The 21953-nt window shown below is 32.2% G+C and overlaps 3 protein-coding genes and 3 long non-coding RNA genes across 7 annotated transcripts in view; 2 read left to right on the top strand and 4 right to left on the bottom strand.

Annotated features, from left to right (window-relative positions):
• Positions 1 to 2829, bottom strand: part of LOC123700111 (flotillin-2) — a 214564-nt gene extending 211735 nt beyond the window's left edge. The window contains exon 1 of the mRNA XM_045647238.1: positions 2640 to 2829. Within this exon, the coding sequence (XP_045503194.1) occupies positions 2640 to 2688 (49 nt within the window). The 5' untranslated portion in view covers positions 2689 to 2829. The remainder of the gene's footprint in view (positions 1 to 2639) is intronic.
• Positions 2830 to 3122: 293 nt separating this feature from the next.
• On the top strand, positions 3123 to 9891 carry LOC123700099 (serine/threonine-protein phosphatase 4 catalytic subunit). The gene is made up of 7 exons (XM_045647221.1): positions 3123 to 3277; positions 3417 to 3591; positions 3882 to 4034; positions 4356 to 4474; positions 5772 to 5953; positions 6757 to 6946; positions 7395 to 9891. The coding sequence occupies exons 2-7, from the start codon at positions 3442 to 3444 to the stop codon at positions 7522 to 7524; spliced, it is 924 nt and encodes a 307-aa protein (XP_045503177.1). The 5' UTR covers positions 3123 to 3277; positions 3417 to 3441; the 3' UTR covers positions 7525 to 9891.
• A 781-nt stretch (positions 9892 to 10672) lies between these two features.
• Positions 10673 to 12235, bottom strand: LOC123700100 (NAD-dependent protein deacylase Sirt4). The gene is made up of 4 exons (XM_045647222.1): positions 11952 to 12235; positions 11657 to 11847; positions 11341 to 11568; positions 10673 to 11098 (listed from the first exon to the last, which is right to left on the bottom strand). The coding sequence occupies exons 1-4, from the start codon at positions 12121 to 12123 to the stop codon at positions 10772 to 10774; spliced, it is 918 nt and encodes a 305-aa protein (XP_045503178.1). The 5' UTR covers positions 12124 to 12235; the 3' UTR covers positions 10673 to 10771.
• A 687-nt stretch (positions 12236 to 12922) lies between these two features.
• Positions 12923 to 14224, bottom strand: LOC123700072. 2 transcript variants are annotated; one of them, XR_006752593.1, is made up of 3 exons: positions 14183 to 14224; positions 13531 to 13725; positions 12923 to 13082 (listed from the first exon to the last, which is right to left on the bottom strand). It is a non-coding gene; the product is annotated as an uncharacterized LOC123700072 (long non-coding RNA). The 2 variants fall into 2 exon arrangements; XR_006752592.1 differs by lacking the exon at positions 14183 to 14224 and adding an exon at positions 13827 to 13864.
• A 4087-nt stretch (positions 14225 to 18311) lies between these two features.
• LOC123700074 lies at positions 18312 to 19752 on the bottom strand. Its single transcript, XR_006752595.1, has 3 exons — positions 19570 to 19752; positions 18918 to 19112; positions 18312 to 18470 (listed from the first exon to the last, which is right to left on the bottom strand). It is a non-coding gene; the product is annotated as an uncharacterized LOC123700074 (long non-coding RNA).
• Positions 19753 to 20502: 750 nt separating this feature from the next.
• LOC123700073 lies at positions 20503 to 21778 on the top strand. Its single transcript, XR_006752594.1, has 3 exons — positions 20503 to 20518; positions 20976 to 21170; positions 21619 to 21778. It is a non-coding gene; the product is annotated as an uncharacterized LOC123700073 (long non-coding RNA).
• Positions 21779 to 21953: the final 175 nt, after the last annotated feature.

Here is a 21953-nt window from a genome sequence, read left to right as displayed (position 1 = left end):
AGATAAATGCAAATAAAAATTAGATTTTAATAAGTTATCCATTTACGAATATAGTTATTTAATAAAAACCGGTCAAATGTGAGTGAGACTCGCACACCGAGGGTTCCGTATTAACCTGTTTTTTTTTTCATGTTTTAACTGCAAATGATTATTTTTTCATTGTTTCCCTTATTTGTGCTATAAGACATTGCTTCGTACCAAACTTCAAGTGTCTGTGTTTACGTAAAGTACCCTGTAGGTTTTGATTCCCTTGCGAATGTCGAAATTTGCGAAAATTTGCAGCATAAACGGCTGTATCTTTTGATTACTTTGGCTTGTAAGTTTGATTTTTTCACTGCTTCAAGGGACCGTAGACTTAAGTATTCAATATAAATTTCAGCTTTATACCTCCACGCGGTACTGAGAAAAAGGGTCTTGACAGAAAGACAGACCGGCAGACGGACATACAGACGGACGGATATCAAAGTGATCCTACAAGGATTCCGGTTTTTCCTTTTGAGGTTCGGAACCCTAAAATCAACATTTATTTATATTTATCTTCTCATCATTAATAGAATTAAAAATTAACAAAAAACAAAGTTACGTTATGTAAATAAATAATAATCAGTTCTATTAAGCTTACCTACCTACCCTATTTTTTAGTTTCTAATGAATTAAATCTCTTTTTTTAATTTCTTAACCACAGACTTATTGACTCTCATTCTCAAAGATACTAGTCTCATTCTTAGAATACCCATTTTAAAATGAAAAAATAGCATAAAAATTTGCTAATTTGAATGAAAATTTAAATTATCAACTTGTAGTCTTAGTCAAAAATTTACAATCTATTTTAAATTACATATTTTAACAAACAATTCATTGCTACGTAATGAAAAGCAATGTGGACGCAATATGTTCTATTGTTATGCCCTATAGGTGTAGTTTGCGTCCACCGTGGACGCAAAATGGAAGTTGTACAAATTCGGTGTAGTAATTCGCGTCCACCTTATTTTACCTATTAATTGTAAAAGAAATAAGCTGATTTATAATCCATACTATTCCATGTTTTGTTAGCAAAGCAAAGAAACAGTTACATATTCAAAAATTCACATTTAACAATAAGATACTTACCGTCGAACGCGACGCTGCGCACTATTTTTTTCTCTAAATCCCGCGCGTTTTAGCTCTTTCGTTTAATAGCCCAAAATTAAATATTTTTTTAAATAGGATAGGCGGTGCGCAGGCTTTTTTTGAATATGTGTGCATGTCTCTTATACATTGAGGTATTATCGGAAATTTTTTTTAGTACAATTTTACTTAAAGTATACTTATTTTCGTGAATTTTCTAAAAGATATCCGCAAAATGGACGCGAATAGGCATGTGGACGCGAACAGGCGCAATGACCCTAATACCTAGTTAATATTATGTATGTACATTGTAAGGATACAAATGTATTAAAGCGATTAGGTTTTTTGTATGTTAGACGATTTTTTGGGACCTTTATGTTACCTACTAGTTCTGGTCATGGCCAACCAGTTTTTGATTTCGAATTTAGCGATCTATGGAGCATTTTATAGCCAATCCATACTAATAGGTATTATAAATGCGAAAGTAACTCTGTTTGTCTGTCTGTTACTCAATCACGCCTAAACTACTGAACCAATTTGCATGAAATTTGGTATGGAGATATTTTGATACCCGAGAAAGGACATAGGATACTTTTTATTGCGAAGTATGTACCACGGGCGAAGCCGGGGCGGATCACTAGTAAGTTATAAGACCAAAATTGTATACGAAATGTCATTCCTAAATCCTACTGTTTCTGCTGCACAATGTCTTTTATCTCTATCTACGTACTAATATTGCGAATTGCGATGGCAACAAGGAAATAAATGATTTAATTTAAGTTTCAAAGTGTTTTATTCTCATTTTTCCTATAATTACTTAGTTACCTATTTACATACGTTACGTGTAAGTTACCACACGTTGTAAATATCATCCATACCTGAAACAATAAATGACGACTGTAACGAACCACAGACAAAAACCTATTACCTACCTACCTATGTATTTCACTGTCACTGAGGACTATGGTAAAATTAATAATAATAATCACGTGCGTCGTGCATATCCACAACACAACTAACTAATTAAAATATAATATAATAAATCGTCATTTTTTGTATATTCATTTTTCGTAATATTGTAATAGGTAATGTACCTATTAAATTACTAAAAATAAATTACTCCCATCATTTTCCTTCGAAATTCCAGTAGGCAAATGTTAGAGTACGTAACATGATATTCATTGATAGAAACTATGAATCACAATCATTCTTGTCAAATGTGATGTGAAGCCCTTTACGCGAGTCTTTTCCAAAAATTATAGGTATTTACATTAAAACTTCTTCTATTTATACCGACAGCATTCGGTAGTCATGTATATTTTATAAAATAGCTCTTATCATTCCATCAACATACTTTCGTGTTTGCTGTGATAAGAACCTTTACTACTTGTATGTGTATTTAATAGGTCTAAATATAAACTTATCTTTAAATTACAAATACCAGTCATTCAGAAAATTATCAACTATACATTTGCATTTCAAATGCGGCGACATCCAAAATTGTTATGGAGGAAAATATAATTTTACAATACCTGATACAATCAGCGCCTCGTTAGGTCCTACGGTGTGTATATTGCCCATTGTCTTATTTGCTTCTTACACAGGAAAAACTAGTATTTTAACTCAATTGTAATTAAAAAAACAGAAAAAGCGTCGTATCACACATTCACACAAAATTAACAATAACACATCAAAAACAACACTCACACAAATTTAATAAAAATTTAACGCTAAATATGACATGTGTCACTGTCAAAGTGTTAGAATGTGTGTGGTAATAATTGACGTCTTTATGGGACTCTTCAAATCCGACTAGAAAAAGCTTTAGATAAATAGGTATTATAAATTATAAAAATAAAAAGGTTATTCCACGTCGTTGTTAGTTTACAAAAAAAAATATTTTCTAGTAGGTATTCTTAAAATAAATAGAAAGAAAATAGCGATCTGGGAACTTGATTTTTGGCTTGATGCTTGTAACAAAACTATCGGCACTCTACTCTATAGTCTATACCCAAAAATATAGACGTTTCGTGAATATGAATTGTGATTGTTTGTACTTTGTAATTAAAATAATAGTATTGGACTAAGTTTAAATTAAGCATAGAAAATAAACATTTTTACATAAGACATTAGATGTTTTGATTTTAATATTATAAAATTATTTTATTTTGTAAGTAAAATGCTATAACCTCAACTATAATTTATTTAGAATAACATTGTTCGTTGGCATAATGACAACGTTGTGAAGTGAAGAGAACATTTTTTTCAATACTTTACCCTCTTTTTTTCTACCCATTGTTTGGTTTTAGATTCAGAAGCATTCAAGAATACAAAATGTCTGATACAAGTGATCTCGATCGACAAATTGAGCAATTGAAAAGATGTGAAATAATAATGGAGGGCGAGGTTAAAGCACTGTGTGCGAAGGCCCGCGAAATACTTGTAGAAGAAAGCAATGTTCAACGAGTAGATTCTCCAGTCACGGTATCTCAATTTATATTTTTATAATTCATTCGTATTACATAATTACTATAAAGGTGGATTAATGAAATAACATACACTTTCACTAGGTATTTACCTATCGAGAAATGTTTTTGTTTGGAACTTTTTTGCGTCTACAACATGGCATTTTCATTTTGTAAAGTAACATTTGTATACTAAATGATAACACATCAAAAAAATATACTTATAGTTTATTTACTGCTACATTATTTAATTATTTACTTGATACATAACAAAAATAAGTCAACACTTTAATATTTGAAATTTTTTAGGTGTGTGGTGATATTCACGGTCAATTCTATGACCTGAAGGAATTATTCAAAGTTGGCGGTGATGTACCTGAGACAAATTATTTATTTATGGGAGATTTTGTTGACAGAGGATTCTATTCTGTAGAGACATTTTTATTACTTCTCGCATTGAAGGTATGGATCATTTGTTTATTTATATTGAAATATGAAAGATATATTTGCATTTCTGAATTAATATGAATGGATCTATATTTTTTCAATCATATGTGGAGAAAAAAAATGAGAAATAAATACTATGTATTTTCAATGAAGATAATGCAAAAAATAAAAATTCTTGAATCTATTTAGGTATTTTTGTGATAATGTTTTGGATAGAGTTGTTATGATTCATAAGGACATCTTTTTTCATAACTTATGAAAAAAGATGTTCTTCCATAGACATTATACTTGATATTAACATCTATTGAGACTGTTTTACAAAGTTCAATATTACAGGTTCGATACCCAGATCGCATTACATTAATTAGAGGTAACCATGAGTCAAGACAGATCACACAAGTGTATGGGTTTTATGATGAATGCTTAAGAAAATATGGTTCCATTACTGTTTGGAGGTGAGTGATATATGAATATATGACTCATACTAATTGTATTTTTATAATAAGGTCATGAACACTGCAAGTAACAGCATAATAATAATATCTATATCTTACATTCTCAAGTGATGATATTTGTAACCAAATCTTTCCAATATCTTTACTAATATTTTTGTGCATATGTTCGAGGAATATTTAGGACAAGTTTTATATTATGTTTTGTACTATGTCCGACCTAGAAGAATAAATGCCATGTCAGCTTATATGTATTCATACACAGTTACAGTACAGTAACAGATTTTTTATTATGTTATAACATAAAAAAACTGTTCTTATAAAATGATAAGGTAGGAAAAAGAAACAAAATAAATTTATCTGGTTTGAAAACCATAGAAACCGTAGAAAACCATAGAAAAGAGAATGTATGGTGCATTATTTAGTTACTAGCTTTCTGCCTGCAGCCGCATTTTCAAAGAATAACCTGCATAGTCCCCGATCCATGTTAATTCAAATTACCCTCTGTATGTGTGCTAAATTTCATTGTAATTGGTTCACTAGTATTCCTCACAAACTTTTGCATGAATATTATTATAGTAGGATAATTAATAGTTGATCATAGTTTTGGCAACCTCTTCAAATTATAATGATGCCGCTATTTAACCTTATTGATGGTCAAATGTTTTACCTTCACTTTAAATAGTGACAACAAATTAAAATCCAATCACTTGTTGATTGTGAGCTTAAATGTATTTATAGATTATCAAAGAAAGTATTATTTATGTATTAAAACAACATATTGCCACATGCCTAATTAATAAAACATTTATATTTGATATCTACTAATTGTTCATCATTTCTATAAATTGATACATATTGTTAATTGGATATTTTCTTTAGTAAGTAAATCTGAAATGCATGTCTAATTAATAATTATTAATTAGATTCATAGCAATTTTTCTATCTGAGCTTTCTTACATATTTAATTCCAGACAAACTAATAAAATAAATAATAATAATTTTTATACAGTGGTGCTTGGTTTATATTAAAAACGTTTTCGTGAAAAAATTATGTATATGTAACTCATCATGTGTATGTTGTTAGGCCCACAAATATTAGTAACCAAGAACTATTGATTAGCTCTTTACAACACAATTTGATACATATCTACAGATTTCACAGAACTTTTCAGTCCAACTTTTCCTGAATTAATACAGATAATACCGGCAGCAATGCAGCTGTCAATTTGTTTTAAGTACCTTCCACTTACAATTTGTGCGATTTCTACATATTTTCTACATTCAAACCAATTCACAGGTACTGCACAGAAATATTCGACTACCTGTCATTGTCAGCTATAATAGACGGCAGGATATTCTGCGTGCACGGCGGTCTGAGTCCATCCATACAGACGTTGGACCAGATTCGCACTATCGACCGCAAGCAGGAGGTGCCACATGATGGACCTATGTGCGATCTGTTGTGGAGTGACCCTGAAGGTATTTTAACTATTGTCTTGTAGTGTTAGGTTATTAATTTTGAAGTAAGGTTTTTTTAAGTTTTATATTGGGATGATGTATTTCTCACTTATTTATTACTAGCTTACCGCCCCCGGCTTCGCCCGCTTTGTCAAAAACCTAATAATTATATACTAAAACCTTCCTCATGAATCACTCTATGTATTAAAAAAAACTGCATCAAATATGTTGCGTAGCTTTAAAGATTTAAGCGTACAAAGGGACATAGAGACAGAGAAAGCGACTTTGTTTTATACTATGTAGTGATGTGGCAGTTGGCAGATGTATTTCTCTATTATTTGTGTTTGCTTACTGCACTGTGTATGTTTATTGGTACAAATGTAGCTTTCTGATTTTTAAAAAAATTGGGTTGCCTGTAAAGTCGGTATACGGGCGAAAGTTTTACGTGACAACGACTTTTTATGTCTGTCTCTCTCGCTCTTAGGCGGACTAACCATGCCCGAGTGGAAGGGACGCGTGCCTCTCACTCGCTCTCATTGTGAGCGCATAACGTGAGCGGAGCGTAACGCAGTTTCTTGAAGTGTTACCCGGCAAACCAATTTATAAGACGTTGTCACGTCAAAAAATCAATTCATTTTTGTTAATAATTGTAGCTAATAAAAACTTTCCTCTTCATAACATTCTTTTTAGAAATTCTTACATCTATGAATTTGTACAGATAAAGATAAAATCCAAAATTAAGAAACATCTCTACCATTTTTTTTTTACAAATGTTTGTCTATAGATTACTCTATAGTCTATACCATTGATTTATCTATCATCAGATACCCAAGGCTGGGGTGTATCACCACGAGGCGCGGGTTACCTCTTCGGCTCAGACGTGGTAGCCCAATTCAACGTATCCAACGACATCGACATGATATGCCGCGCGCATCAACTTGTCATGGAGGGGTATAAGTGGCACTTTAACGAGACGGTGCTCACCGTGTGGTCTGCGCCTAATTATTGTTATAGGTCAGTTTGGAGATACTTTTTATCTGAATTTTCATATAATATTTTTGTTTGTGTTTGCCAAAGCTCTAGAAGTTTAGCTCTAAACTCTAGAAGTTGTTAGTTTACAGTGAAACTGAATTTTATTTTTTTGATCTGAATAATGTAATTGCCGATTGTATATTATTTATTATAAAAACGGAAGTAAATTTTCATTTATTATGAAAAAATATTTTTAATTGCAACAAATAAACACTGTTGCTTTCGCAAATGGTTTATTGACTGTTAAGTTACTTAATTATCCCAATTTTTGGTCAATTTTTATAAAGGTTTTCTCTCATAAAATTCTCCTCCTTAAAATAAAGAACGCAACAAAAAAATGAATAAGTAAAATCGGTTGAGCTGTTCACGCGTGATGCCAAGGTAAATATGTATTTTTAATTTATTGAAATATTTTTAATTTGTATTCCAGATGTGGTAACGTAGCAGCAATCTTAGAACTGAACGAGAATCTCCAACGCGAGTTCACGATATTCGAAGCGGCACCCCAAGAGTCCCGAGGCGTGCCCTCCAAGAAGCCGCAACCGGACTACTTCTTATAATGTCTCCTACAGTAACATTGTAATAGTGAACGTTTAAGTAATGCTGGTACTTCAAATGTATAGCTGGAGATGTAAGTAATTGTTGTTGATTAATGTTTTACTAGCTGGGTACCGCGGTTTTACCCGCATTACTCTGTTCCTCTGTATTAGCAATGATATAATATAGCATTCCTTGATAAATGTACTATCTAACAGTGAGATAATTTTTTAAATCGGGCCCATAGTTCCTGACATTCTCAAAGCAAATTAAACTCTTCAGTTTTATTATATAGGAACACTTTTAAATGATAAAAGGAAGGAGTTTAGTTGAAGCTTTATAGTATTAATAACTTTGCAGGCAAATTATTATTATATTTATGTAATTCTTCATTTTTTTATATTTAGAAGCTCATCTCTTTCTTATTAAAGTGATTGAAGAATAATAATTGTTATTACAATCTTCAGCTATACATTTGTAAGTATGTATTAACTTTCTGATTGTCTTTGTGTTAGTGACAAAACATTTTAATGTGGAATTGTTTTGTGATGTTAAGACTGCCAAGTGTAACAGTTTAAGCTATGAGTGACTAAAGTACATTGCGTGACCCTTTTGTTAGCAAATTGTTTGTGTGCGAGTTATCGTACTAGGTTTTATATATTCAGTGTGTATCGTAATGACGAAAGTTGAATGATAGAATAAGTGACGAAACTTAAAATTAGTTTACTATAGCTTGACCGCAGTGGCTGTAGGGTGGGTGTGTATGTGCGGTGAGGCGGGGAGGGGGTAAGAAAGAGCACGAGTTATGAGTTAGAAAGAAACGGAATGTCCGGTATTCTCCCCCGCCTCGCCGCGCAAGTATCTATACAGCCCTACAGCCACTGCGGTCAAGCTATAGTAATATGATGTGGTTTATAGAAAATTGTATGGTTTTGTTCATATGTAGTTCAAGCTAATCAGTTTTTTGCATTAGTGGGAAAATGTTGGCAGGTTTTTGAATTGTTGAATGTAAAACGAAACAAGGTTATTTAGAAAGAGGAATCACTATAAAAAGTAGGATAATGGTACTTAACTAGTAAGAATTATCGTTAATCCTGTCATAACAACTTCCTATATTTATAATTTTGCTACATAAAATCTTTTCGGATCCCCTTTCTAATTAATTAACCTTGTTTTCTTCAGTCATTATATTATTACATCTGATCATTCATATTTCTTTCCGAATATGTTATTCTATGCTGTGATTTATGTGTTATTTTATAGAATAAAAAACCATTTTTAAAAGAACAGAGGATTACTGTATAATTTTTATAACCATAAAACACTTCTATCGTTCAACTTTTCTGATTATTGTATTAATTTATTTCAATTACCTTACAACTATATAAATAATTTGCTAGGTATCTCATTATTTTACGAAAAAAAAATACTAATTTGTTTATTCTGTTAGAACTTGACTGTAATCGATTTAATTATAACCAAGTTCTAACTTATTGAAATGTGAAATATGTTTAATACAAATCGAAAATTCCGTACTAACACCATACTAACACTGAACTTGCAAATATTTAGCATAAAAATGCAGTATGTGATAAAACACTGCCAGATGCTCCGTAAACTAAAATAGTTGGTAATGTCTAGTTCCTAGTGTATGTTGTGTATTGTGGGTGAATATTTAGATTTAATCGAGAAAACTTGAAGCTATTCATTTCATATATTTTTCTTCATTATTTACTGTATCGAACAAATTCATTGATGTAAAATATCATACATATATCTATGTATGTATGTAGTAATCGCTGACATTAACATAAATAATAAATCACTTGATTGTCAAGTTTGTGAATATAATCGTAAATTTTAAATTAACTGCATTGATTTGAAAAATGATTTTTTTGTAAGAATTTTTTGACATGGCGATTAAACTGTGCCTAATTATTATTAGCAACCCACATATAATAATATGCGAAATAGATTTTTAAATATACCACATTTACATTTCAACTTGCAACTCTTAATTAGAATTTAACTACTACGAGACCAATCAATCCAAATATAGGTTACTTCGATTGCTGTTGAAATTTGAGATTTAAGCACTAGTAAATATAGTTCAAATGACTTTGTAGGTTAAGGTTACCTTTTCATTAATTTAAAATGTAACAATTAGTTTTCTATCTCTCGAAACTTGATAGAGTAAACTTTTCTGAATTAAGTCGTGTCATTGTTTTTAGGAAGCGTAGTAGTTGTTTGGATAAGCGTTAATAATATTTAAGACTTTCTCAATAAATTAATATTATTTGAAAGGGATGTGACTAGAAAAGTATTTGGAATAACTATGTTTTACTTGATTCATGAATGAAATAGGAATATAAATCTAGCTATCTCACTCAGCCATGGCTATTTTAATTTTTGGTCTATTTTCAAAGATTCAATATCATATAGTTCTGAATATTGAATTGGTGATGCAGTATTTCATAAATTCATATGAGAATGAGGGCGTCTGGCCTATTGTCCACGTAGTAATTATTTCCACAAGCAGTAACACTTTTGATTGTTCCTATGCAAGTTGCAAGCATTCGTCTTGCAATAGTCAATTGATGAAAGCATTATTGGGTGGGCAATAAGGCCTTAGTAAAAGTATGCTTTTAATTGTCGAAAAAAATCATAATTAATTATCCATTGAATTTGGCCTACAACAAGGAATTACATAAGTTTTAGTTAATATCTACCTACTGTAAAATCATTAATTCTATGTAATTAATAATATTGTGAACGCAGCCTTGTATAAATAACAATACTGCATTAGAATCATGTTTTTATATGATCTCCAAAATACATTATTTTTCTTTATAAAAAAGAAACTTCTCAGAAAAGCGCGATATTGACAAAAGTAATATCAGTTTAGTCATAGAAAGAGTTAAATTTACAAGTACAATATAATATAAAAATGTGTTATAATGATTCATACAAAAGCCTGAATATTTGATTTCGCTTTTTATGAGAAGTCTAATTATTTGATTAATCTTTTAAGCTATTCTGATTTCTGTATCTGTAACTTGCATACTTTGTAAATTATTAATTTTAGTTGATCCTTAATTCGTAACTTTTTTATTTAAAATAAGAATTTTGTAATCTATTCTTTCTTCTTTTTATAAAAATAAAAAAAAGAAATGCCATTACTTTTTTATTCAACATATTCTTATCCTATAAGAGGTAATATTGCATCAATGTCCTGATAAATATTATCCTATTATTCCATTATAATAGATGTCAAGTGCATACATTATTACAAAGCTCTGTTAATATTTCTCCACACTTAGTAGAGACCTTGATATCAACAATATCGTCAGCACGTGTAGGTCCTATGTTGAGAACAGCTATCTTCTTTCCTTCCTCCTTGGCTTGTAGTATAATTCTATAACTAGAGTACACAGTCAAACTAGAACCGAGTACAAATATAGCATCGCTGTTTGTTACTTCACTTTTAACTTTTTCCACTCTTGCTTTTGGCACATTGTCTCCAAAGAACACTATATCTGGTTTTAGTGGCCCTTCACATTTAGGGCATAGAGGTGTCTGGAAGTTATCTACTTGATCCTGAAAGAAAATGCTGATCATTTATTTTGTTTAATAACAATAAATGGATATTGTGGTATATTGTACTCTATAGATAGTTCAACATAAACTTGTAAAGACATGACACAAAATATTTTTATATTACAATAATTAGCAATAGGACTTTACACATTACTCAAGAATTACTGAGCTCTTGCTTTGAGACCAAGCAAGAGCCCATATAAACCAGAATTGATAAATTATCTATTAAAATTTTAACAAACCTTAGAAAGTTCAACATCTCCATCAGGTCTAATCATGCCAAAGTTGCTCTCCATAGCTGGGTTGTTCCTTAACAATTCCTCTTGCAGTTTAAATCTATCTATTTCATATGGGCAATTAAGACATTTCACAATATACCCTGTACCATGCAGCTCTATTACATTATCTGAGCCTGCTTTATGATGCAACCGGTCCACATTTTGTGTTACAACTGATGTTACTTTGTCTGCCTAAAATATAAACCATCTTTAGTAACATACATAAATTTCTCTTTTTAAGTTGAATACTATTTAATAAAATAAGGTTTACTAAATTTACCTTTTGCAAATCCCTGATGGCAAAATGTGTAGAATTTGGTTGTATAGAACTAAATCTTGGCCATCCAATAAAATTCCTAGCCCAGTATCTCTGCCTCACCTTTGGATATTTAACAAACTCCTGATATTGTATTGGTTTGTGATTAGTTCGCGCGTACAAGCCCACCTCTTCAGATCTATAGTCAGGTATGCCTTTGAACGTTTGATTAATATTTCCAATAAAAATAATTAAATTTAAAAAATTTCTTCATGATTTTTCAAAGTAAACACTGAATTATTATAAAATACTATCTTACCAGATTCTGTGGATATACCAGCTCCCGTCAGAATTAAAATTTTATTATGTTGGTATAAAAAATTTAAAAGATTATTGAAATCTTTCTCATTTGGTGGTTTGTAAGAAGGAACATAAACAATTTGCCTTAAAATTAAGCTGCTCTGAAATAATTTTCTGTAAGTCAATTGCATTTTTGGTACTTTAATTAGAGAATCTTATAACAATATATTTACATTTGCAAAAATCAATCATTAATAATTTTATTAAAATCTAAGTGCAGCGCAATAACATTCCATCCTTACATTTGACAAATGTCAATGTCAAAGTCCAAAGAACTGAGAGTCTGAATCATTGGTCTGAATCAGTCTGAATCAAGTCTGAATGGAGTCCAATGATGGAGTCTGAGAACCGAACAATGTCTATTATTGTCAGTTCTCGGCAATGAATAAGGAATCACATGGAAGTGACATACCTACAAAAAAAGTGTGGCCGGCGCCATATTGCTTGTAACAAAACATGGCGGTGTTTAGTGCCGAGAATATATCGATAAACATTATTATGTTTATCGATATAAAAATAATATTAATATATTTTTTTTGAAGTTATACTTCTTTTGGCGCGTAACTTGTAACGCGTGTACATAAACACACACTCTTTTTTATTTATTTTAACTTTATTGTACAAAACATAGAAGTAAAATTACAAATGGAAAAAATGACAATGCCAATTAATAAAATTAAGTATGACGATGGCTGCTCGTGACGGTAACACCTATACAGGGTTACTTGTAAAACACCAGCAACCTCGCCGGACAAGATAGCTAACCCTGTATAATTTGATAAATCCAGTTCAATTTTGACTTCGATATAAGGATTACGGTAGACTTACAATTTGGTAATTTCAGTTTTGAGGAATGTAATATAATGAAACAACATAATATATACTAATATAGGTATATAATAGTATTTTATTACGATGAACAACACAATATACAGTAATTGTATTTATTTATTTATAAATAATAGACAAAAAAAACAATAATATATAATAATAGAGAAAATTATAGAGCTAAACTATTTTGTGTAGCCTGGAATGCACTCAGATACACTCTGTTCATTTTTGAGTTCGGGATTTGAGGCTCAACTGGTACCTGGAAATGAAATGTCACAGTTTACATTAACTAGCATTGTTCACTTTACATTTAAACTAAAATGCAATACATTTTAATTAAAAGGGCAATGCTGATGGTTTGAAATTAATATCAACATTAGGGCTTACAATAGCGGAACTTGAATTTATATTTTTGGTTTTATGGCATTGAAATGCTTTATAAATATAAATTTATAAAGAATAGAAAAATAACTTAAAACACCCCATGTATTTAAAGTAAATTGCACTTTCCCTCAGTCAATAACATTTCAACAACCAAATATCACCCAAGTTTGTACTCAAAAAAATCATATAAAACCATCTCAGTTTGTTCACAGGCCTCCTTCAAAATAGGAGAAACGTTAGATTATAAATGACAGCCCTAAATCTAAATAAAAAGACCAAAAGTAAATTGGAAGACATCACGTGTCTACAGATAAAAACCTCACCCTGTGTGAATGCAGCGGCAGACATACTGGTATAGCATCATCGTGCAGACTAATCACATCCATTGTTCTATTGAAAGCACTTTCGGGGAAATGTAGGGAACATACTATGATATTATATCCTTTACATTTGGCTTGATATTTTCATTTTCAATTGCTTCTAACCATTCTCCTTTTCTATTTTCACTTCTTGGTAACCTTCAAAAAATGAATTTTTAGGTTATTATAATTTTAGTCCTGACCTGACTTATTTATAAATACATTTTTAAAGTACCTACTATAAAAGCGATTAATCTTACTTAAGTTAAAATTCATATTAGGTAAATTTAAGTGTTTTATTTTTCCTTCTGCTGCTCTTGGCAAAATTAATTTGTTATTTTGGAAGTGTATTCACCAAAGCAACTATTCTTAAGATTAATGACACAGCCTTGGGAGACGCACGTCTTCATCGAACATTTTGCTGATGTCGATATTATAAGTCATCACTAGCACCCAAATTCATTATTTTACTAGAACGAAAATATACAAAATAAAGCTATATTTGGTAACAATTTTACACTGAACATAGTCTGTGAATACTCCTCAATTCAATATACATGAAAATAAGTAAATCAGCAAAGTAATAACTAATATTTCAGTCAAAACGTATACATACCGGTGCAAAGACAAACTTTTCTAGTTTTCATTCTTTCCGGAGCCACATCCCACAATACTGCGCTTTGGTATTATGCCACTATTTGTCCTTGACCACTCTATATGTTTTAGACACAAATGTTTGTCACAATCACAAAAATATTCAATATTTTTCAATGTTTACTACGGAGCAATGACAGAGCATGTACATGATACATCATAATAACGAGAACATAAAATGGCGCCCGGCCACAGTAGGTATTTGAGCTAACTTCAAATGTCAAACGGTATAGAATTAGCACTGACTGACGTATAGTCATATATTTTCACTTAGCAGAATATTCATTAGTTAGAAAGAGACAGTATTCGTTTTATTATTTCGGTATCGAAATGCATGATATTTGTATAATCAGTTGTTTGTATAGAACATTATGCCCTGTCCATAGGATTCCTTAGTCATTGGTTCTCGGTCTCAGAACATCCTTCCTCTATGGCTATGCTGTAACCACAGCTGTAACCTTGCTATAACCACAAAATTGAATTGAAACACAAGACATGGCCTTTGGTCAAGAATTATTTTTTTTTTTATGCTATTGCATAGCTTCTATCGCGGGCCTTGAGCGCGGGGACCGAATCAAGAAATTCCGTAACGAAAAAACCTCACGCTCCGCACTCTGACGGGCGGAGGTGTGGCTTGAAGGCATAGCATGCAATAGCTTTACCGCGGCAGTCCCCGAGTGCCACACGTCGTTTTTATTTTTGTCAACCACAACACCTTCAAAACATCAATTCATATTGAAAATAATTAAAATTGAATTGAAACTTTTATCCTATGACCATGTCACGACTATATTACATACTTGCTCTGTGGTCACGACTGACATTGATATTTGAGTATTTATTTACGTAGTAACTAATACTTAATCTGTGGTATTTATGGGGCTGACAAGACCCAATTTTGTTAAAAATGAAGTTATTTGACATTGACATATTTGATATACATATGGAGACGACACCGCCTACATCACTTATGTTCCGCTCAACATACGCCATATGGCGTAACTGCACGCTCATTTTAAAGTGAAACTTTCGTCTCAAACTTTTTGGTCTGTGTAGCGCATGTCACGTGTATCGCAGCTGCCGAGTAGGTATACCTACTCGGCACGCGACATGCGCTACACAAAGCAGTGTTCGGAACCGTTTGAACAGTTTCACTTTTACCGTGGTTTCATAAAACCACACCCTTGGATATGTCGCCATGACCTCACCTTCACCGAGTAGGCCAAGTAGGTAGACCACACCAATTTCCGAGTAGACTACATCAATTTCCGAGTAGACCAAATAGACCGCACATTCGAATAGACCAAACCTATTACCGAGTAGACCAATTAGACCGCTCCTTTGAGTAGACCATACCTATTACCGAGTAGACCAAGTAGACCGCTCCTTCGAGTAGACCAAACCTATTACCGAGTAGACCAATTAGACCGCACCTTCGAGTAGACCATACCTATTACCGAGTAGACCAAGTAGACCGCACCTTCGAGTAGACCAAACCTATTACCGAGTAGACCAAGTAGACCGCACCTTCACCGAGTAGACCAAGTAGACCACACCAATTTCCGAGTAGACTACATCAATTTTCGAGTAGACCAAGTAGACCGCACCTTCACCGAGAAGACCACTCACCCTTCAGCAGCAGATACTCGTGTATAGCGTCCACGTGCTGCTTCCTCTCCGCGAAGACCAGTACAGGTGGCGCGGTCTTCTGAAGGCAGTGCAGCAAGTGAACAGTCCTGGCTTCGGCTTTCACCAGCTCGAGCTCCTGGCGCACGTTCAGTGATGCTGCACCGGCTCTTCCAACGTTTACGGTCACTGGCTTCACGAGGGCCGATCTGGTGGTAGATTATAGTTAAAAGTAGCTTCCGCCCACGACTTTGTACGTGCATCCCCGTTTTTCCCCGTTCCCGCAAGACTTTCGGGAAATCTTTTCTTAGCGGATGCCTACGTCCTAACATCTACCTGCATGCCAAATTTCAGCCCGATACGTCCAGTGGTTTGGGCTGTGCGTTGATAGATCACTATATAATATCAGTCACCTTTGAGTTTTATATAATATGTATATAGATTAGAGATGTAACGATACCGATACCGATATATCGGTCGATATAATCGGCAAGCCGATATATCGGTATCGCCGATTATAAAACAATCGATATCGAAATCAAACAATTCAAAAAACCGCGCCCAATGAACGATGCCGAAGGTCGCCCGCGCGCGGGCACTTTGTTTTCTGAAAAAACTCTACCAATAGTAAACTTTGATTAGGTACTGATTGTATTTGTATTACTTAAAGTTTAACTGACTTTGTAAAATAATAATACTAAAATAAATGTTTTTCGTTTTAAAGTGAAACTCATCAAATATGCCTTCGTGTGTGTTACGATATTGCACAAATAATACGGAAAAGTGTAAAGGAATAACTTTCATCGGTAAGCACCTAACTAGATAATAATTTTTAAAACTTAGAGCAAAAAAATGGCGCACAAATTTTGTTCGTGGTGTCTCCTCCATACGTAGTAATATTATCTCAATGTTATTTGAACAGTTTTTTAAGAAAAGATATATAATCTAGCCCATAAAAGAAATAATATAATATGTTAATATATTCCTTAGATATATTCATCACATTTTGAAGACCGTGGACGGACTCGATACGTAATTGGACGAAATCGGCTCGATAGAAAATAGTTGCAAAGATTGGTCCTAATCATCATTAAGCGATTCTATACTCTTTTTTTTTTACTTTTTTGTGTTATATGTGTTATAAAATGTTGTGTGGTTTTATGAAACTTTTTTTCACATTATAGACATTTAACTAAAAATTATCGTATTTGTACGATAATTATCGTACGTATCGTGCGTCACGCGACATGCGCTACACAGACCTAAAAGTTTGAGACGATGTAATAAAAGTTTCACTTTAATATGTGTTTTTAGGAAAAGTGTGAGTCATATGCAAAATAAGACTCGATAGAGGTTCAGGTATGAATATATTGACTTCGTGTTTTAAATTACAGACTACGGGTCTGTTTTAAATTACAGACTACGGGTCTGTAATTTAAAACACGAAGTCAATATATTCATACCTGAACCTCTATCGAGTCTTATTTTGCATATGACTCACACTTTTCCTAAAAACACATATTAAAGTGAAACTTTTATTACATCGTCTCAAACTTTTAGGTCTGTGTAGCGCATGTCGCGTGACGCACGATACGTACGATAATTATCGTACAAATACGATAATTTTTAGTTAAATGTCTATAATGTGAAAAAAAGTTTCATAAAACCACACAACATTTTATATATTTTCTTATTATTTTCTTCTACGACCTGGCCCCGCCCAGTAACAGTGATTGCGCTCTCGTTTGCGCACACTGTCCAATTGTATGGGAGTAAACGAGAGCGCAATCACTGTTGGGTCAAACAAAATTGTGTCTTCTCAGCACAGCTTCTCAGCCCCTTAACACATTATTTGCTCTGTGACTATATTGTCTGGGTGCTGGGAGATCTGTGGTTTTGTCCAATGAATAAGGAATCACATGGAAGCTTAGACATGGAAGTGACATACCTACAAAAAAAGTGTGGCCGGCGCCATATTGCTTGTAACAAAACATGGCGGTGTTTAGTGCCGAGAATATATCGATAAACATTATTATGTTTATCGATATAAAAATAATATTAATATTTTTTTTTGAAGTTATACTTCTTTTGGCGCGTAACTTCTAACGCGTGTACATAAACACACACTCTTTTTTATTTATTTTAACTTTATTGTACAAAACATAGTAGTAAAATTACAAATGGAAAAAATGACAATGCCAATTAATAAAATTAAGTATGACGATGGCTGCTCGTGACGGTAACACCTATACAGGGTTACTTGTAAAACACCAGCAACCTCGCCGGACAAGATAGCTAACCCTGTATAATTTGATAAATCCAGTTCAATTTTGACTTCGATATAAGGATTACGGTAGACTTACAATTTGGTAATTTCAGTTTTGAGGAATGTAATATAATGAAACAACATAATATATACTAATATAGGTATATAATAGTATTTTATTACGATGAACAACAAAATATACAGTAATTGTATTTATTTATTTATAAATAATAGACAAAAAAACAATAATATATAATAATAGAGAAAATTATAGAGCTAAACTATTTTGTGCAGCCTGGAATGCACTCGGATACACTCTGTTCATTTTTGAGTACGGGATTTGAGGCTCAACTGGTACCTGGAAATGAAATGTCACAGTTTACATTAACTAGCATTGTTCACTTTACATTTAAACTAAAATGCAATACATTTTAATTAAAAGGGCAATGCTGATGGTTTGAAATTAATATCAACATTAGGGCTTACAATAGCGGAACTTGAATTTATATTTTTGGTTTTATGGCATTGAAATGCTTTATAAATATAAATTTATAAAGAATAGAAAAATAACTTAAAACACCCCATGTATTTAAAGTAAATTGCACTTTCCCTCAGTCAATAACATTTCAACAACCAAATATCACCCAAGTTTGTACTCAAAAAATCATATAAAACCATCTCAGTTTGTTCACAGGCCTCCTTCAAAATAGGAGAAACGTTAAATTATAAATGACAGCCCTAAATCTAAATAAAAAGACCAAAAGTAAATTGGAAGACATCACGTGTCTACAGATAAAAACCTCACCCTGTGTGAATGCAGCGGCAGACATACTGGTATAGCATCATCGTGCAGACTAATCACATCCATTGTTCTATTGAAAGCACTTTCGGGGAAATGTAGGGAACATACTATGATATTATATCCTTTACATTTGGCTTGATATTTTCAGTTTCAATTGCTTCTAACCATTCTCCTTTTCTATTTACACTTCTTGGTAACCTTCAAAAAATGAATTTTTAGGTTATTATAATTTTAGTCCTGACCTGACTTATTTATAAATACATTTTTAAAGTACCTACTATAAAAGCGATTAATCTTACTTAAGTTAAAATTCATATTAGGTAAATTTAAGTGTTTTATTTTTCCTTCTGCTGCTCTTGGCAAAATTAATTTGTTATTTTGGAAGTGTATTCACCAAAGTAACTATTCTTAAGATTAATGACACAGCCTTGGGAGACGCACGTCTTCATCGAACATTTTGCTGATGTCGATATTATAAGTCATCACTAGCACCCAAATTCATTATTTTACTAGAATGAAAATATACAAAATAAAGCTATATTTGGTAACAATTTTACACTGAACATAGTCTGTGAATACTTCTCAATTCAATATACATGAAAATAAGTAAATCAGCAAAGTAATAACTAATATTTCAGTCAAAACGTATACATACCGGTGCAAAGACAAACTTTGCTAGTTTTCATTCTTTCCGGAGCCACATCCCACAATAATGCGCTTTGGTATTATGCCACTATTTGTCCTTGACCACTCTATATGTTTTAGACACAAATGTTTGTCACAATCACAAAAATATTCAATATTTTTCAATGTTTACTACGGAGCAATGACAGAGCATGTACATGATACATCATAATAACGAGAACATAAAATGGCGCCCGGCCACAGTAGGTATTTGAGCTAACTTCAAATGTCAAACGGTATAGAATTAGCACTGACTGACGTATAGTCATATATTTTCACTTAGCAGAATATTCATTAGTTAGAAAGAGACAGTATTCGTTTTATTATTTCGGTATCGAAATGCATGATATTTGTATAATCAGTTGTTTCTATAGAACATTATGCCCTGTCCATAGGATTCCTTAGTCATTGGTTTTGTCTAGGTATTTGACAGTTGACACATCATTGACACTTGACAGAGACATATTGACTATTGAGCACCAATGACTAAGGAATCCTATGGACAGGGCATAATGTTCTATACAAACAACTGATTATACAAATATCATGCATTTCGATACCGAAATAATAAAACGAATACTGTCTCTTTCTAACTAATGAATATTCTGCTAAGTGAAAATATATGACTATACGTCAGTCAGTGCTAATTCTATACCGTTTGACATTTGAAGTTAGCTCAAATACCTACTGTGGCCGGGCGCCATTTTATGTTCTCGTTATTATGATGTATCATGTACATGCTCTGTCATTGCTCCGTAGTAAACATTGAAAAATATTGAATATTTTTGTGATTGTGACAAACATTTGTGTCTAAAACATATAGAGTGGTCAAGGACAAATAGTGGCATAATACCAAAGCGCAGTATTGTGGGATGTGGCTCCGGAAAGAATGAAAACTAGAAAAGTTTGTCTTTGCACCGGTATGTATACGTTTTGACTGAAATATTAGTTATTACTTTGCTGATTTACTTATTTTCATGTATATTGAATTGAGGAGTATTCACAGACTATGTTCAGTGTAAAATTGTTACCAAATATAGCTTTATTTTGTATATTTTCGTTCTAGTAAAATAATGAATTTGGGTGCTAGTGATGACTTATAATATCGACATCAGCAAAATGTTCGATGAAGACGTGCGTCTCCCAAGGCTGTGTCATTAATCTTAAGAATAGTTGCTTTGGTGAATACACTTCCAAAATAACAAATTAATTTTGCCAAGAGCAGCAGAAGGAAAAATAAAACACTTAAATTTACCTAATATGAATTTTAACTTAAGTAAGATTAATCGCTTTTATAGTAGGTACTTTAAAAATGTATTTATAAATAAGTCAGGTCAGGACTAAAATTATAATAACCTAAAAATTCATTTTTTGAAGGTTACCAAGAAGTGTAAATAGAAAAGGAGAATGGTTAGAAGCAATTGAAACTGAAAATATCAAGCCAAATGTAAAGGATATAATATCATAGTATGTTCCCTACATTTCCCCGAAAGTGCTTTCAATAGAACAATGGATGTGATTAGTCTGCACGATGATGCTATACCAGTATGTCTGCCGCTGCATTCACACAGGGTGAGGTTTTTATCTGTAGACACGTGATGTCTTCCAATTTACTTTTGGTCTTTTTATTTAGATTTAGGGCTGTCATTTATAATCTAACGTTTCTCCTATTTTGAAGGAGGCCTGTGAACAAACTGAGATGGTTTTATATGATTTTTTTGAGTACAAACTTGGGTGATATTTGGTTGTTGAAATGTTATTGACTGAGGGAAAGTGCAATTTACTTTAAATACATGGGGTGTTTTAAGTTATTTTTCTATTCTTTATAAATTTATATTTATAAAGCATTTCAATGCCATAAAACCAAAAATATAAATTCAAGTTCCGCTATTGTAAGCCCTAATGTTGATATTAATTTCAAACCATCAGCATTGCCCTTTTAATTAAAATGTATTGCATTTTAGTTTAAATGTAAAGTGAACAATGCTAGTTAATGTAAACTGTGACATTTCATTTCCAGGTACCAGTTGAGCCTCAAATCCCGAACTCAAAAATGAACAGAGTGTATCTGAGTGCATTCCAGGCTACACAAAATAGTTTAGCTCTATAATTTTCTCTATTATTATATATTATTGTTTTTTTTGTCTATTATTTATAAATAAATAAATACAATTACTGTATATTGTGTTGTTCATCGTAATAAAATACTATTATATACCTATATTAGTATATATTATGTTGTTTCATTATATTACATTCCTCAAAACTGAAATTACCAAATTGTAAGTCTACCGTAATCCTTATATCGAAGTCAAAATTGAACTGGATTTATCAAATTATACAGGGTTAGCTATC

This window comes from Colias croceus, chromosome 19 (assembly GCF_905220415.1).
Source record: "Colias croceus chromosome 19, ilColCroc2.1".
NCBI lineage: Eukaryota > Metazoa > Arthropoda > Insecta > Lepidoptera > Pieridae > Colias > Colias croceus.
The sequence above is the reverse complement of the archived record's forward strand: the minus strand, read 5'-3'. Positions and strand labels throughout refer to the sequence as shown.